Source organism: Desmodus rotundus, chromosome 4 (genome assembly GCF_022682495.2).
Source record: "Desmodus rotundus isolate HL8 chromosome 4, HLdesRot8A.1, whole genome shotgun sequence".
NCBI classification, from domain to species: domain Eukaryota; kingdom Metazoa; phylum Chordata; class Mammalia; order Chiroptera; family Phyllostomidae; genus Desmodus; species Desmodus rotundus.
Window position 1 is genome coordinate 3,176,957 of NC_071390.1, and position 17,904 is coordinate 3,194,860.

Here is a 17,904-nt window from a genome sequence, read left to right on the forward strand (position 1 = left end):
GGTGGTGCACAGGGCTCTCACACGGGAATCTGGGGAGATGCAAACACTCAGCCCTTAACGAGGCCCAGTGCCAGCACTTGGCACTGGCAGCTGCCCCCGGCCCCTCCTGCCGTGATGAGTGAGAAAGGGTTTGAAAGGCAAGTCCTGCCCTCCAGGCTCCCACTGGGCACACAGGCTGTGGAGCTCACACCTGGCATTCCCCGGGCCCTGCCCTCGCCGCCCGCTGGTCTCTGCCTTTTCTTAGTAGGATGACCACCCAGGGCCTCACTCATCACTGAATCATCCAACTGACTCCAACTACTTTGTACATAGCTGTGGCTCAAAGAAACCATCGGCTATTTTTGGTGAGAGAAGAGCTATTCGGAAATAAGAGTTGCACTTTAATACTTTGAAAGACAAAATAAGAAGCCCAGGGTAGAAAAAGAGGGAGGTGGCGCTGGCCTCCCTCCTGCCCCTTTCCAAAGCCCTCTGCGTGTATCCTCCGAACGTCTCTGCCCACTGAGGAGGGACGGCTGTTCTCACCGTGGCCAGCAGCAGCCTCTGCTGCTGCAGCAGAGAGAGCCGCCTTCGGGGGCCCATTCTGTCCGGGGCTGGCCTGTTCTCTGCCATCCTGCACCGTCTGGCAAAACTGATCCTGCCCATTAAGAACCAGCTCAATGCTGTCTTCTCTGCAGGTGACGTCTTCCCTCTCTCCTTGGAAGAAGCAATCACATCTGCGCCTGTTAGAGGGTGACCTGGAGCCCGGTAGTGGGGCAGCCCGGAGGAGCGGCGGGGTGTTTACCTGACCATCGGTAGCCCCAGGCCAGGCCGGCACGTTCTCCTCCCTGTGAGTCACAGGCGAGGGGCAGCGCCTGGCACACAGTAGGCTTATTCGTGATATAGCTCCCTAGAGAGCACGCAGAGCGCGGGGGAGCCTGGGTGTCACTGGCTCTAAAGTGGGTTTTTCTCATGCTTCGATAGTAAATGATTCTTTTTTTATGAACAGATGATCTCTTTGAACACTCAGGCCAAGTTCTGGTGAATCGAAGTGATTCTGTAGAAGTTAGGGTTTTTGAAAATTTAGGAAATGCTGAGCATAAACCAAAAAGAGGGTGTCTGCGCCCACACTTCCTCTTGATAACGACTTGGTTTTCAAGGACGAAACTCACAGGATGAGAAAATTTCAGCCCCAACACTTAGAAAAGAAACCCAGTCGTTTGAACAAAAACAGAAACTTGCTCCCAAGTCCCTGTATTCAGTTCTCAGGATGATGCGAGACGCCTCCTTTTCTGACTTGGGCACAAGGCGAAGTGCGAACTTTGTCAGGGAGAGGTTATTTTGAGAGAGGACGGCACGGAGCCGTAGTTAGAAACAGTCACAGCTTCATACGTCACACGGGCTGACAGTGAGGTGCCCTCGGCAGCAGCGGCCAGGCTGCTGGTGATTTGGGGCGGGGTTCACGACGGTGAATGTGGGGGCCTGCCGCCCCCTGCACTTCCCTCCTGGCGGGACTAGTTTAGGCTCATCCTCCATAGAGCAGCCTGGTGGTTTCCAGTGAAGTGCTTGGATTAAAGGGTTTCCTGGGAACCACAGGGCTCCAACCAAACACGAGGAGACAGACAATCCAGAGCACCCTCAGTCTGCCAGCATAAAGCCCCGCAGACGGTTTCCAGAAGGATGCGTGACCAGGGCGGGGGCGGGGGAAGTGCAATGTGGGAGGCCGGGGTGACTGTCAGTCCCGGAGGGAAGAGCTGTGACAGAATGAGAGGAGACACAGGCGGAAATGACATTGTACAGAGAGAAAGAAAAAGATAAAAGGACTCGGGGCTAGGCTGAAAGACATCGAAACTTTTCAAAAGGGGGAAATAAAAGAGTGATTCTGTGCGGAAGAAAGAGAGAAAGATAACAGAATTCAAAAGCCGGAAAGTCCAATCTGAAGGCACAGGGCACCCACTTGGGGCTGCATTCGGAGCACAAGGTAGAGAGGTGTCAACCAGAATCCGACCCCCAGCCTCCCACTGGAGCCTTGAGTGTCCCTGCAGCCTCGATGCTGTCCCAGCTCACCAGCCACTGGAGTGGCCTGAGTGCTCCAGGGCTCCCCGAGACAAGCCTGCTTGGAATCTGCAGCCCCTACTTCCGCCAGGGGGCTGTGTGCACTTCAGACAGTGAGAATTAGCTCTGGGACACGCAAAGTTTCCACACACTGAGGCTATAATGAGGGTGTCCTTAATTACATAAGGTGACAGCCATCCCTGAGTCACACTTCTGCACCCCTCATTTCCATTTTATAATTCTGTGATCCCAAGTTCAACAGTGATATTAAGTCCCCTTACCTGAGTGGATGGCTTTGAAGCAGAATAGCAATTCCCCCCCCCTAAAATGAGGGTCAAATCAAGCCTAAGCCTCATGATTTAAATACCCTGCACCGCAGACTCACTCAGAACGCAGGCCTGGATGGAGCTGTGCCTGCACCTACGTGAAGGGACTGTCCCTGGGGCTGGAAGGCCCTGCCTTTGTGCCTGTCCCTGCTTGTGCACCCCGGGGACCCCTGCAGTCATTCTGCACGAGGACTGTTACTTCTAACAGATGCTCAGGAGTCGGGGCAGGAAAGGCCAGCCCTGTTCTCGCGAGATTTGTGTTTGTCTGACCTACGGCCTCTGCGAGGCGCGTGGCACCAGGCAGGGACAGAGCCAGGCTCGGGAAGCAGCCTCGGACGACACACACTCCAAATCCACTGCAGGCGCGGTGCCGGGAATCTGCCCCGGGTAGGGGGACGGTGGGCACTCACACTGCAGCCTCGCAGGGGCTCCGCTCGCGCTCGGTCAGGGGGCAAGACCGCCCTGAGGATGCGCCAGTGTGTCCTGGTGGCTTTCTCAGTGTTTGCTCCAGCACTGGCCGGCATGCGCTCCATTTAATGAATCAAAGTGATGAGGATGACAGTGGGGACTCGCTGTGCCTTCCTCTCAATTTTGCAGGGAACCTAAAACTACTCTAAATAATCAAGTTGATTTAGAAAAATGACGGAGTGCCCGGCCTGCTGTGGCACAGGGCTCCGTCAGGGGGTCACAGACACAGATGCAGGGGGCGCCGCCTACTGCACTGTCAGCGCTGGGAGCCGCTCAGACAGGCAGAGGCTCAGGGTCCCCCCGAGACCCCTGAACCAGAGTGTGCATTTCAACAGGACCCCAGGGGACCCAGGGGGCCCTTAGAGTGGGAGCTACTCAGAGTAGGGGCTATGGGATGCACATCAGGAGTTCCCAGGCAGGGCAGAGAGAGGGCTCTCCCTGGAGGGAGGGGCAGGAGGGCTCCCTGGGGGCAGAGCATGGACGTACCCCAGAAGGTGGCAGGATGCCACGTGGAGACAGCGGGCAAGAAGGCCAGGTGGTCGGAACCACAGAGCACATACAGAAGAAGGGAGACCTTGTGAGCAGAGGCGGGTAGAGACCTCGGGTGCAGCCCCCCCGCCAGGGCCTCGCCTGCCAGGTGAGCAGCTCAGATCTGCCTGCAGAGGAGGCGGGTGCCTTGGAGGCAATTCTAGCTGATGGAGCGGCCACTCTGTCATAGTCTGGAGGGGTGGTCCAGGGAGCAGAAGGGCAGGGGTGGGGTGGGGGTCGGGGCGCTCCTCAGCCTGAGACTGACCAGGCAGAGATGCCCCCGTGGGAGCGGGTGCCCACCCAGATACCATCAGGGTGTAAGTGGCCACTGAAGAGCTGAGAATGGCCGTCAGCAAAGGCGCATGCTCCTGCAGCAACCATGAACTTGGTCCCTCAGGCATCCTGGCCCCCGGGCCCCCACCTCCGACTCTGCCCGTTCCGCAGCGCCTGACTGCTTTCTCCGGCACACGGTAGGACAAGGGACGGCTGCGTCTGCGCCATCTCTGCAGCAGTTTGCCGAGCAACAGGTTTTAGTAATTGGAACTAGTCACGAAAGCGTCTCCTTTTACGGAGAAACACATCCTGTTCTAACACAGGACTGGGTGTGATCCACAAGACACTTCCGATCTTTATTTCCAAGCGGCCCCCGGCAACAGGCCCCTCGAAATCTCTCGGGTTTTGTCCCGTGTCCAGGACAGGAGGGTAATATAAGACATACGCTATCTTTTCAAGGGGTTTGGTTAGATCAACGGCCACCAGCAGGCGCAGCCATCGAACTTGCCTGACATAGGTGCTGTTGGGGTAGACTGCGTCCCCAAAAGCCATGCGAAGCCCTGACCTCACTTAGAAATAGGGCCTTCGGATGCAGTCAGGTCGAGATGGGTCGGACTGGACCAGGAGCGCCCCCAACCCAACGACTGGTGTCCTCAGAGGGGGGAGTCCAGACACAGAGACACATGCAGGGAGAGTGCCGCATGACCATGGAGGCGGGGACGCAGCGGCAGTGTGCTCAGCACGGGCGGCCAGGGCTGCCAGCACCCCTGGGATCTACGGGAAGGGCCTGCACAGACCCGCCTGTCACCCCGCAGCCAGCGGGGCCCCGGCATCCACAATGGTGACAGTGAGTTCTGCTGCTGAAAGCCACCACTTAGTGGTCCCTGGCGATAGTGGCCCTAGGACATTCACACAGGGGCCTGCGAGGGATTCTCCGGTCACTTTTCTCAAAGTGAAGAACAGAAAACGCAGCACTCCAGGAGGAATCCTGATGGGGCCGCGGAAGGCGCTCCGGGGCCACTTTGGTGGCGGTGCGCAACGGCTCCTGCAGCTGCAGTAAGCCCCCTCTGAAAACCAGGGACTGCCCCTCCGGTCCCCACGAGCCCACCAGGGACCCACCCAGGCACGAGTCTGTCCCTGGCTGATCAAATCCATGGGGCTTTCCTTCTAGCAGGAGTCAACGGAACACACGGCTTTGTTTGAGCCAATTAATCTAGAGGCCACCATGGGATTAACGTTTCAGTAACAATAAAATAAAACGCAGGTCCGAGGATGACACTGGCTGTAAGCGCCCGGGAACCCTCCACATGGCCGGTTCCCCCTGGCAAGTGCTGTAAAAATACTTGCGACTTTGGTCCTCACTTTCAGCAGAGCGTCTATGAAAGAGCGATTGCTTGTAAACATTTCTACTTCGAAGCACGTATCAATCCTTCCAACACATGACTAGTAACAAATGTGCGGTCCCACCAGCATCGTGCGTGAAGCAGCGAGCGCACGCCGCAGGAAGGTGAGCGCGCGGGGGAGACAGGCCGAGCGCGCTCCCTTACCTTGCCCTTGTCGAAGTAGTGGATGATCTCCTGGTACAGCTGCTCTTTCAGCTGTCCCTGGGTCGTCGCCTGGTACCCGTCCCGCTGGGTCAGGTGGGCCGCGCACACATCCTCCGACCACTAGGGCAAAAGCAGTGTGTGAGTAGGCTCAACAGGTCGAGGACATTAAGGATAGGGGTCCACACAATTCACTGTTTGGTGAGAACTTCCTGTGTGTAAGGACCTAAGTCAAGGGCAGGTCAGCGGGGCCGACCCAGAGACAGCGCTGCTGCAAACTAGAGCGAGAGGCTAAATAACCCGCAGAGAAGATTTCATGGGCAGCGCGAGGGGAGGGGAGGCTGTACACGGGGGGGGGGGGGGGGGGGGGGGGGGCGGGGGGGGGGCGGGGGGGGGCGGGGGGGGCGGGGGGGCGGGGGGGGCGGGGGGGTGGGGGGGGGCGGGGACACTCCCTGGAGCAAGTTGTCAGGGTGGGCTGGCTTATCAGTCGGCCCGGGGGGTGGAGCTTGGCACTCTTCCCCGAGGTGACAGTGATGGTGCTGCAAAGAAAGCAGCATGTGCCCAGGCCGCCTGGACCAAAGTGGGCGTGGGGGCGTCCCACTGGACTCAGTGCTCGTCAGGCCACATTCGGAGCAATGGGACCTGCTGTGGCCCACACTTTAGGGGGGACACGACACGTGGGAGGTGCTGGAGAGGCAGAACAAAGCCAGGTACCATAGTGACATGGGGCACAGGCACGAAAGGACTGGCCTGTGCGAATGTGAGCAGGCTCTGGGGAGCCAGCTGGGATCCCTGAGAGGCTCGCTCTCAGCACACACCCCTCCCCACACTCCTGCAGCCAGACGGTCCTGGGGCACGGCTGGCTGGGCCCAGGGCTCCGAGGCACAGGGGCAGAGCTGGCCAGAATGGCTCCCAGCTCCAGGCATGCCAAGGAAGCAAGGGTGGCCAACGTTTTGGCATCTCTGCGCCACACTGGAATAAGAGTTTTCTTGGGCCACACATTAAATACATTGCAACACATCATCACAGTAACAGTCTCATCATGTTTTAAGTAAGTTTACAATTTTGTGTTGGGCCGCACTCACAGCCGTCCTGGGCTGCATGCAGCCCGCGGGCTGCGGGTTGAACCCCCGTGTAACTGCTCTGCACATTTTTTCGTCATGAACTTGGACTCGTGGATCCTGGCCACAACTGGAAGTTATAACCGTATTAATTATGGAGCTTTCACTGCATGGCTAGATTTCTACTTTGGGGGGATACAAGGAAAACTTTAAGGGGATTCTGAAATGTAACTACCATAAATGAGCATGGATAAGAACATTCAGTTTTCATATGACTTCTTTGAGTATTAAAATCACTTAAAAAACTGAGGAGGGAAGCAAAGGTCCTCATAACTTCCTTGTAAACAGTGAGCTGTAAGAACTCGATTCCTAGGCTAGAGTCAACTGCTTTTATCACCCTTGTTCGTGGACAAAGTGTCCTTAACCCAAAAGGAAGATTCCATCTGAGGAGTTTCAGTTAAGGACCAAGAACGCACTTGTCATTGTTACACTGAGAAGAATTTTCATAACGATACAAATGATGTTCTTCAGTGCGCTGACTAACCAGAACAATTCACATTCGTGGCCGGATCCAAACCTACTTAGGAAAGGTTGCAAAATGTAATGACGTGAAAGGTAGGAAGAGAGAGGACGGAGCGGCGGCCACTTCACCGGAGAATTCAGAGCTCAGTGGAGGACGATGCAATCGGGCCATGGGCCCAGGCTGTGAGCACCCCCCGGGGGCACACACTCAAGGGTGCGACCGATGGCAGCTAGCGCACGCCTATGTGTTCTACACGCACAGGCAGGATCAGCGCTCATGCCTGAGGGGAGAGCGTAACGGTGGCGAGCAGTTTGTCAGCCTTACTTTAATTTCCTGGTGTAAAAGAAATTTCTTCCTATTTGCCAAAGTGCTCTGTTCCTGAAATCTGGGTCCCTGACACATGGGGGCTGTTGGAATTCATAGTGGGATGGCTGGGGTGGGAGGCGCCCACCCCAAACTCCCCCTTCACGCCGTGTAAATCTCCCTCCCGTGCTTGGGAGCTCCGCACAGTGTGAAGTCAAGGGGCTGCCGATGACAACTGACGTGGCATCCAGACGGAGCCCGGCCTCGAGCCTGTCATCACCCAGGAGACTCTGCTCGTGCCCGCTGCCACGTGACCTCAGCTGGTTTTCTCTCACTGGGCTTTAGGGGGCGGCGGGCCCGCGAGTGGAGACAGGGCTCCCTGAGTAAGCAGTGGGTTACGGAGGGTCACGCGCTAAGTTCTAGTTCCTGGTTGTTCTTGTTCACCTGGTTTCTAATTTTTCTATTTTCTGTGCTTTTAAAACTAAGAACAGGATGAGGAAGACGCTGTCCTGCGTTGCTGATGTTAAAACAGAAAACCGGAGGTGGTGCCGGCATCCCTCCGCGTGGCCTGGTCCCTGGGCTCTGCTGGGACAGGTCAGCATGTGACCCGCCTGGACCCCGCTGCCCCCGCACAGGGCCTCCTCCCTGCTGGCGCCATCTCCACCATCGCTGAGCCTCCCAGGCGGGAAGAAGGAACTGCTGGCTGCCCTGCGTTGGGTGTTTATGTGTTTACGATGCCCGCTGACAACTTGCTGGGACATCTTGTTAAATGTGTGTCCACCGGGCCAACGCCACCATCCAGATACTCCCTAAATACCTTTGTTTATGTCACTGCATTTAGACAACATCCTTAGCCTACACGTTTACTAAAATGCCACAGAAAGACACAGTTTTAAGTCATCTCAGCGTCTGTAACGGCAGAGGCATCAGGGAAGTGCGTGCGACTCCGCGTTTACCTTCAGAAGCTTGGCGTGGAGAAGCAGGGTGTAGGCCGCTTCGGTGTAGTTGTCACACTCCTTGTGCAGGTCACACAGTTTGTACAGGTACCTGAGACGATAAAGCACAGCCCATTCTCGAAAGTGTCACCGAATGATCCGTGCCGCCGACGGCGAGAGCTGTATCCTCCCCTCGGCAGTAACCGTCCCTCGCCTCTCCTTTTACGGCGCTCACAGTTCGTGACGTCTTGCGGACACTGCCGCAGAACGTGCTTAAGAAGACCCTCAACAGGAACAGACAATCATTTTTTAAAAATTTAAGTCCTCACTTTTTGGGACAAGACTGAAGCTAGAACAAGGAGGTAGAATTACACTTCGAGGACTCTGGTTCCTTTCCAGACTTTTCCAGAGTTTTCTCCACACGTTTGAAATGAGAGTACACAATGCTTGTGGTTTCTTACATTACAATTGAATCCAAAAGCACACACATGTGCACACACACACACACAAATCCACAAAAACCCAAATCTGTGAGAAAGCAAGAACTCCGATGATCACAGCGAATATGAAGCAAAGACTGTGTCTGCCCTAAAGAAATAAAGGCTGTGCCCTGGCTGGTGTGGCTCAGTGGACTGAGTGCCAGACTGTGAAGCAAAGGGTCGCCGGTTCAATTCCCAGTCAGGGCACATGCCTGGGTTGCAGACCAGGTCCCCAGTAGGGGGCGTGCGAGAGGCAACCACACATTGATGTTTCTCTCCCTTTCTCCCTCCCTTCCCCTCTAAAAATAAACAAATAAAATCCCTAATAAAAGAAATAAAGGTTGCTTTTCGATAAAAGAAACGATTATTTTCTCAATATTATTACTTTTTTTAAGAACTAAAAAAAAATCTTAAAAACCAGAAGGTAGAAAATCATGCTTGATGGAATAAACCCATTATCAAGCGCTAATGCCACGTGGATTATACCCTTATCTGGCCTTTTAAGTGAGAATCTTGCTGAACCTTTGACTTTGGCCCCTAAAAGTGACCGAAGACAGGGGCTCAGCCACATCCTGCCACTCTCGAGAAGAAGGCCGCTCACTCCGTGGTGGACAGAGATCCAGCAGACGATACGGAACGTAAGACTGCGGTGCCAGAGTAAGAACGCACTGAAAAATACTCACGTTGCCTGTTTCCGGTCACGTTAAAACTGGATTTCTCATTTGAACCCATGGCTTGCTGCGAAGCATTACGATTTGTGGTGTTGCCTTTTTTCAAAAGGGCCATACGAGCCGGTCAGGAAGTGAAAGAATCACTTATGTCTTTGCTTCTGAGCTGGCTAAGCACGACCCCCCAAATCTCCGCATTGGCCTGGGCAAAAGGCACCCGGGCTCCAAATACAGTGGGCGCCACACCAAACTCAGTCCCTGGGTGCCACAATTTCCCACGACATGAACCCCCGTGGTCTGAAAACACCGCTTAGCACGGGCTTGACAAACAGCCACTCCAACAGACACGCAGAGCACACACACGGACAAGCATGATGCCCACCTACCTTATGTACATTTCTTCTCTTTCAATTTCCTTGTAGAAATTCTGAAAAATCAAGCCACAACGCTTTTAAGAAACCTGTTCTACAAAAAGTGTGACATGCATGTGAAAAATTCACAGTTCTTCACCTGGCGGCCAACCCAGCCAATGGGCCCAGCCCTTGGGACTGAAACCATCAAGTCACATGCGGGGCAAAACCAAGGGACGTGCTCCTTCACTCCTCGGGGGAGGGGCGACTCCAATGACTACATTTCCTACACTTTAAATGCTGTGATGGCTACAGTCCACTTCTGTCATTGGAAAGTCCCCTGCCTGCTGTTAAGACAAGGTCCCATCCAAAGATCCGACATCTTAACCATTGTAATCTCATCAGAAGTAAGAAAAATGAAATAAGAAGATCCCAAATTTGGGCACCAGCACGGTCACACGATTTCAGGCATGCCGGGCTCAGCCTGGCCAAGAGCCAAAGAAGGCAACATGGTATTCTTGACCGGAACGGTTGAGCACGCTGCCCACTGGCCACATGGGTCCAACCACACAGTAAGGGTCACTGACGTTACGTGAAGTTAAAGTCCCTGCCTCGGTCATACTTGCCCTGCTTTGGGAGCCGGGGCTCGGGTTGCTGTGGCGACAGAGCAGCCACAGAGCACGCCCATCGTCACAGACACGTCGCCGGGACAGCTCTGCGCCGGGCCACAGACACCCGGAAACACAGCCCAAGGACGGGCTGCCACGTGACTGAGAGAGGCTGGTTTGGACCGAGCACAAATGACAGGGGTCTCTGCGTGTTGTGCACTGTTTTCTGGGTGAGTCAGGCCCACCCAGAAAATGGTCAGCCATTTCTACAGAAGTTGTATTTCTTTAAGGGGACAGTTCTGTGAACCTTTCAAATATTTATCTCAGATGAGGCAACGGAAAGGTGCAGAAGAGTCACCTGACAGGGCCTGAGGTGAGAAACCACCGCAGCCGCCTCCACTGGGCAATGCGGCCCGGACCGCAGGTCAGGATGGGAACGGTGCCCGACACGAAGCAGCACGTCACCATCGCAGGGGCTCGCTGGGGTCCAGTGAGACGGAACTGCCTATTCGACCTCATCAGCGCAAATGGACATGGCCTCCACTACTGAGCTCTTGGAGAAGCCCCGATAAACACACACGGGGAGTCAGAGGGGCGCATGCAGAAAGACGCACCAAGATTTCCACGTGTTGCTGCATCTGAGAGGCCAATGTCATCTGGGCAACCAGAGTGTTTCCAGCTGGTGGACAGCTGGAGCAACGTAACCAAGAGCCGGCCATCGCCTCTGACCCTGCCTCGCCAGAGGGCACAGGCCCCGGCTCGCACCACCCGCAGGAACTCGCAGCTGTTCATCCTTTCCTGAGCTTCGATTGTTCTCCCTTACGATTTCACGCAGCCGCAGGACCGTCACCCCTCCCCCGAGATAGGGAAGTGCCTCCTGTTTGCTGCCTGGGCCGAGTTCCGGTCCCTCCCCAGGGCTTCAAAGCCTCTGCAGCACCAAGGACGCTGTCTCAAAGCCCAGTTTCTAAACAGATCCTGCGCGTCTCCATGCGGAAGCTCCGCTGCTCTGACGCTCCACTCACGGGCTCTGCGCGCAGTGTCCTGCCGCCCACAGGCCCCTCTGCACGGGGGGGGGGGGGGGGGGGGGGGGGGGCCTGACGTGGGTGCGGGCTCCGAGCCACTCCACGGGGACCAGTCCCCAGCTCCGATCCCCCACTGTGCACTGACCTTTCAGAATGCACGCTCTGCGTTCTATTTTCATTCTGTACTCCCTCGTGACTAACGCAGACCCTAGGGCTTTTAGAATTCCAGTCGGAACCACTTTAATCAGCCTGGTGGAGGGGCCCCGGAGAGGAACCTGTATCTGAAAAGGAGTCGACCTGACATGGAGATGGATGTATGGGCGGCCGAACTGCACTGCAGAACCAGGCGGCAGAACAGAATTACCGTCCAGTCACTACAGACTGCGTCATTATCAGGACACGTGCCCACAGACACGCTTTTGTCCGTTGGGAGCCACGGTCACCATACAGGCAGCCGGGGGACGCTTAGGGGACTTAGCTCGCTGGACAGAGGGCTGCTCGTGTCTCTTCTTCTTCCATTTTCATTCACTGTTTTAAATACAAGGGAGAGTAGAACAGCACCGAGCCACAGAACGTGGAATGTTCCACTGATTCCATTCTCTAAAAAACCACAGCATGGGTTCTAGAGGAAGTCTGACAACAGGCGTACACGGCATCAATCCCTTGTGTCCTTTGTTTCAATTTTTAACTTTAGGGTTTCCCGGGTGCTGCAGAGGGACCCGCAGATGTATTTCGAGCACATTTGCACACGGTCCTGCCTCATGGCCTCCCTCCCACAGACGAGGAAACGAGCAAGGGCCGCTACACCTGTCCCGGGAAGCCCCTCGGCCGCACGTCGCAGGGCCCCCAGGAAGCCCGGGACGGGAGCGGCGTGCCACTCACCAGCACGTTGACGGTGCAGCTCATGCGGTTCTCCTTGTTCTCGTCGTGCATGATGGTCCTGTAGTCCAGCAGCCTCTCCATGAGGCGCACGACCAGCCTCACGAACGCCTCCCCGCTTTTGGCGAGGTACTTGTGCTTGCGGCAGTGCTCCAGCAGGCTGCAGAACGCACAGGTGCGGGGGGTCAGTGCCCGGGGCCGGGCAGGGGCGCCGCTCGCCACAGGCTCCGCCACGGACACGCTTTCATTCTCCCTGGGCTGCGAAGTCCGCTGTGGTCTAATTACAGCCTCTCTGTCCCCACTCCGATGCGAGCCCCACCCACTGCTAATCAACACTTACATTTTATCAAATAACACTTTGTATTGTTCATCTCCTCTGCCTCCTTCCACTTCGTGATCCAGCTTGGTGATGATCTCATTTTCGAACTATAATTAAACAGAGGAAGCGTAAGTAATTGGAGGGGTGGATATTTCATTTTATGACGGCACGTCAACAGCACCTCCGTCGGCAAGGGACCATCACCAGAGAGCTCCCCTAGGCCTTTGAAGCCTGATTTCGTCTCCACGTCACTGTCCCTGGGGCCCTGGAGACTGCAGGTGGCCCCCTGTCACCGGGGAAATCTTCCATTTCCTTCCCTGGTTGATGGGGCCTAAACACATGGATTCTGAGAGCAGGAACGGGAGCCAGAAAGATAGACAAGGAAATGGGGGTCGGGGATGGAGGGGAGAAATTAAGGTGCTATAATCAAAACGTGTCCCAAACATCATCCCTACGAACAAGCAACATCTAAAACGGCTCCCCAGCAGTCAGAAGAGATCCAGGGGCCACTTCCCTGCCGATCTCTGATGGAGTCCAGTTCCTCTGGCTGGAAGAACGGTGTAGGAAACAAAAGGGGTGTCATGGAGGACACACCAGAAGATGCCTCCCTGAGCCTCCGGGTGGACTTCTGGAGTATCACGGTGCGCAAGAGCCGTCAGAGCTGACGGTCTCTCGGACCCATGCCTTCCGGAAGACTTCAAATTCTGGTGTGGTGCAAATCTGCAAAACGTTTTCAAAGGAGCCGTGAACGCCGCGGCGGATCGGGCTGGAAAGAGCTACCTTGATGAAGACAGATATGTGTCCCCGTCCTCACTACCCAGTCTCCTGTCCCTGGCAGAATTCAGCACTACCTCAGTCCTAGGGTTCTAGGCAAGTGACTGCCACGTTGTAGGGGGTCCTGAGGGGCTGGAGGAGGCTTAGTTCCCACAGAGCTGACCCGAAAGACGGCGGGCAGGAGAAGCCCAAGAAACAGCAGAGAGCAGGGCTCAGGAAGTGAGCCCACCACGGGCGGCATGATGCCGGGGTCACTGGGGCCCTTAAACATATAGACACTACGCACACACCCAGGCAACAGCCCCAAGTGCTCCACTATGACCAGGCTCCCGTGAGAGCCCGAGCTGCGGCAAAGCAAGAATTGCCTTCTCTCTTGGTCCCCGCTGTGTCCCTGACTCTGAGAACCGTGCCTGGTGGTGAGGATGCGGATGGGGCGCATGTGTGCACATCAGTTATGGGCTACAACTGGTGGTGAAACGGAGTCGGGGGAGCTTACCGTGCCAGCAAAGGCGTGGGCCAGCAGGCCGCTAAGACACACCTGCTCTCCTCGCCAAGCAGGCCCAGCGGGGACCACACTCATCCGAGTGCTTGTCACAGGTACTGCAGGCGCCGTCCACCTTCCCGGGGACTTGGGGCAGCTGCGCCAGCGGCGGCTGCGGTGGCCTCTGTGAAGCAGGGCTAAGAAGGTCTGAGGGGGCCTGGGGAGGTGCCTGAAGGCAGGCCTAGAGAGAAGGGCTTGACATCAAGGACTCAGCGACCATGCAGAAACCCGGGCCTCGCTGAGCCCCCCAGTCCTCCTCTTGATCTTCGCCACCGTCTCCTCCTGCAAACACGCACCCTCTTTCTGATTCTGTTTAGCCCCACAAGTGCAGGGGTCTCAGGAACATGGACAAAGAGGAGGTTTTATTGAAGAAGAAAGGATGACCTGCTTTTTTCTTCAGCTTAAGTCTCAGGATAATGACTTTTACTGTGAAGCAACAACCTTTTGATACTACCCCACTATCGCTCTTCCCTTTACTGGAAAGAATTCTTCAAAAGGCGGCTCTTTTTGGAATCTGGCACAGGGGACACGGCTAGCTGCTAGCCCAGCGTGTTGGGCTTTCTGACGGCCCCGTCTCCCGAACTAGTCCCGCGATGGGAACGCCAGAGCTTCAGAGTGCGGCGAGGGCTGACCCTTCAGAACGCATAACTGGGTCCAAAATGACACTAAATTTAACTAACACGCATGATTCAATTCTGCACGTTTAACGAGCAGCCAGTGACGAAGGCACAGAGAAGGCAGAAAAACAAGCCCTGTCCTAACACAGGCAAATGCACACAAGCATTCCAAATCGCTCATCCTAGTTAATCAGAAGACACTTGAACTTGGAGCCCACCTACTGGAAGTGGCGCGTTTTCCCTGCTTTCCTGTAAACCTGGCTGTCACAAATAAGGGCAATAAGGAAGCTCCGGCTCATTAAGCCTGCTGCTTTTCAAATTTGACTGACGAATTTAATGTTTTCTAAAGAGAGTGAATGAATGATAAGTAAATCAGAAGAACACAGCTGATTCTAATTTTACTAACCTCTAGTCTAAACTAAGCAATTTGCACAGACACCTGGCAACCCCGTGCTGTTTATCAGCCAGGATTCGCCACACAGATCTGCAGCTCGCTTCTGATGCCAGGGTCTCTGTGCATTTTTACAGAGCGCACTCGGAACCACTTGCTAGACGCGGTGTGCTGTGAACTGTTATCATAATCAGAACGAAAGGACGCTGCCTAAATAAATTGGAGAGAGCACATTTGTTGCTCGGGCAGAGCTGGTTTTATAAAAATCGCATTTATTATCCCTGTAAATGCCTGCTGTTTGGTAATTTGCAGCAGGGTTGTCTGTGGTTAGGATGAAATTAGAATGAATTTACTTTATTGCTCTAAAGGTGGCAGAAGCTCACTCATGTGATAAGTGAAATCATTACACAGTATTTTCCCCTCTTTTCTGAGTGACGGACCTCACTGAGAAAATATCCACAGGGCATCCAGCGTGAAACAATGAACAGAGCATCTCTGTGCATCCGATACCAGCGGCCCTCCCGGAACATGGGACAGGAGAGGCCCGTGTGACAGAGGGCTGTTTGGAAGGCTGCTGTCACACTGCGTGTGGAGGGGCCTCGGGCTGTGCCCAGGGGCACTGACATGTTGTTAATTCCATGAAGGTGGAAAGGAAGCCCCGCTCTGGCACTCCACGCCGCTGTGAGCTCAGGTTACCTCTGAGGTAAGAGGTCACGGGGCAAAGGGCCTCAGCAGTGGGTAACCCAAAAGCCAACCCTGTGTGGGTGGAAATGTATGTTATTGTTGTGGGTTAGGCCCATCACGCCGACCATGGAGGTCTGGGATGGACGAGCTGTGTGCGTGCCTTTATGCATGTATGAAACTAGGCCTGCATTTCACAGGTCCACCTGGGACGTGGGGAAGCGGGCTGGGAAACTAAACCAGGAAGGAAAGTCCCGCACAGTCAGCCACCGCCACACGGACAGTGTTCGGACCCGTCGGAGCGGGGTGAGAGCCGAAGCCCAGGGATGTGCTACGCAGACTGGGCTAGTGATGGAGGAAGCTGAGCAGACAGTGGCCCGCTGCCCCGCATGCTCTACTTTCTCCTGGTTTTCAGTACAGCTCGCAAGCTACGGGGCAGGGGACGGTGGTGGTAGACCAGCCCCTGGCAGCAGATGGCCTCAAGGATCACCTTCGCTTCTGCACCTGCAGGGGAAACTGAGCCTGCCCCATGAGGGGCGTACTGCTCCCTTGGCTTTGGCAGCCACGGCAGCGGGGGTGGGAGAAGGTCAGAGGGCTGCAGCTGCATGGAAAACTCATCCAAGAGGAAGGAGCGGGTGTGGCTGAGCGGAGGGCAGCCCGGCCTTCCAACAACCCGGGAGCGGTGCAGGGCTTGCATGCTGTCTCCCACAAGTATCTGATCCCCCACGACTCAGTGCTCCGCTCAGGCACACTCCCATTTTTTGTATGCTGCATTCCTCTTGCTTAACCACTCTGTAAACTCAATTACACACTTAATTAATCTTTGGCGCTCCACATCCCACATTCTGAAATCCCCACATCCTTCTATGTCCAACAAGCAGGCGGCTCGCTGACCTTGAAGCTTCTGTGCAAGAGTCCGGGCCCTAGTGGCTCCAAGGCCCCCCGACCTGAGCAGCCCGCCAGGCCACAGCGGCACCCCCGACGGGGGCGTGGCCCAGGTGGAGGAGGGCCTGTGGGTCCAGCACAGTGGCAGGGAGCCCCAGCAACATGCCCTCAGAGTGAGGCTTCTTCCATGTGGTTGAAGGAGAGGGTGGGAGTGTGGGCACCTCTTTGCTGCAGGGTTTATAGAACAGAACTCGATGAAACTCAAACTCTTGGAGTCAAGGGGGCTCGTTCCCATGGTCCCTGGACTCACTCTGGATCTGCAGTTCAATGAATTAAAAGCCTAATTCTTGTCTGTATTTCCCCCTTAAGCAACCAAAAGAATAGACTCAAGGATGACTTTGAAATGGAAATCAAGTTAACCAAGAAAATAGTTAACCAAGAAAATCCCGATGAACTGAAGAATAAACAAGATGAACTGCCGCCCGACTTGTTCACATTCATATCAAGCCAAACACTGGCTTTTCTGTCAAGTTGCAAACGCCGCCTGCGCCCGCGGGGGTCAACGGGCGTTAGGCATGGCGGTGGGCAGAGATCGTTCCCACGGGAGAGCGGGCGCATCAAAGGCCCCGAGCCGCCGGTGCTCCCAGACTGCGCGGCTCCCGGGGCGTTTCTGCAGGTTTCCCCCTGACCCTTGCACGGATGACGAGGCTGCGCCGTGGCTGAAAATATTGCTTTGCTGTGGGCCCTGTTCGCTCCCTTTTTATTAATGGCCTCCAGACTGCGTGGCCATGCGCGGCAACTCTCAGTTGTGAGTTCTGTATTTTCTAAAGACATAACAAACGGAATTCGTTAAAAAGGTGCCAGGAGGGAATGAAAAGTATGCTTTTTTTATGAAGGAAAACCCAGTGAGGCTGAGACTCAGAGAGTTATTCATTTGGGGCCCTCAGTGAGGGGGGAGAGGTGGGTTGCAGGGCAGGGAGGGGGCGTGGGGCAACACGGCTCAGCAGGTCTATGGGAACGATCCAAGGGGCACTGCCTCCGGCCTGAGCGCCCCCATGTTGGGTCCCATCAACTCTGCGCCCCAGCCTCAGGTTCCTGCACAGCGTGTGACCTCTGTTAGTGCCCAAGGGTCAGCTGGCCTTGGCCAAGTTGCGGGGATCTGCCCAGAATAGATGGTATCAAGCTGACCTCAGGCACGGCCTGCAGCCCTGGAAAGAGTATACGAGGCCCGTGAACGGGCAACTCCACACCACGCACAGGCAAGCCATTCAGTGGGCAGAGACTGGCGAGGCAGGACCAGTAACCCCAGGCCAAGGCCAAGGCCAAGGCCAAGGGCAGTTATTCTGAAGGAAGATTCCTGCTCTTTCTACAACAGTGGAGACCAGCCGGCACACTCGTGGGGAGATGCCTGTGTCAGCATTCTAAGGAAACACCCTGCACAGGGACCGGAGAGGCAGGCGCCGCCCCTCTGGGGACTCCAGGGGAGCCAAGGGGTGAGACGTGCCTTTGAAATTCCAACAATGGTTTGACGTGGTTTAATACTGAGTAAAATGGCAGGTTCTTCTTCTGAACCTCTGGGTCCCCTCCCCACACCAACCGCAAGCGACAATGCGTATTTCCCCAACATAGTGTATCAACAGCCTGGCTCCAAAAGACAGAGCCACCTTGAAACACGGGGGCACATCCCATGCTCAAAGC

General features: G+C 55.5%; 1 protein-coding gene across 2 annotated transcripts in view; it reads right to left on the reverse strand.

The window, feature by feature from the left end:
* Positions 1-17,904, reverse strand: part of DOCK1 (dedicator of cytokinesis 1) — a 374,752-nt gene that overhangs the window by 37,010 nt on the left and 319,838 nt on the right. For both annotated transcript variants that reach the window (XM_053922126.2, XM_053922125.2), the window contains exons 34-38: positions 12,339-12,424; positions 12,002-12,158; positions 9,526-9,566; positions 8,014-8,104; positions 5,174-5,293 (exon numbers count right to left, since the gene is read on the reverse strand). In XM_053922126.2, coding sequence (XP_053778101.1) covers positions 5,174-5,293; positions 8,014-8,104; positions 9,526-9,566; positions 12,002-12,158; positions 12,339-12,424 — 495 coding nt within the window. The remainder of the gene's footprint in view (positions 1-5,173; positions 5,294-8,013; positions 8,105-9,525; positions 9,567-12,001; positions 12,159-12,338; positions 12,425-17,904) is intronic.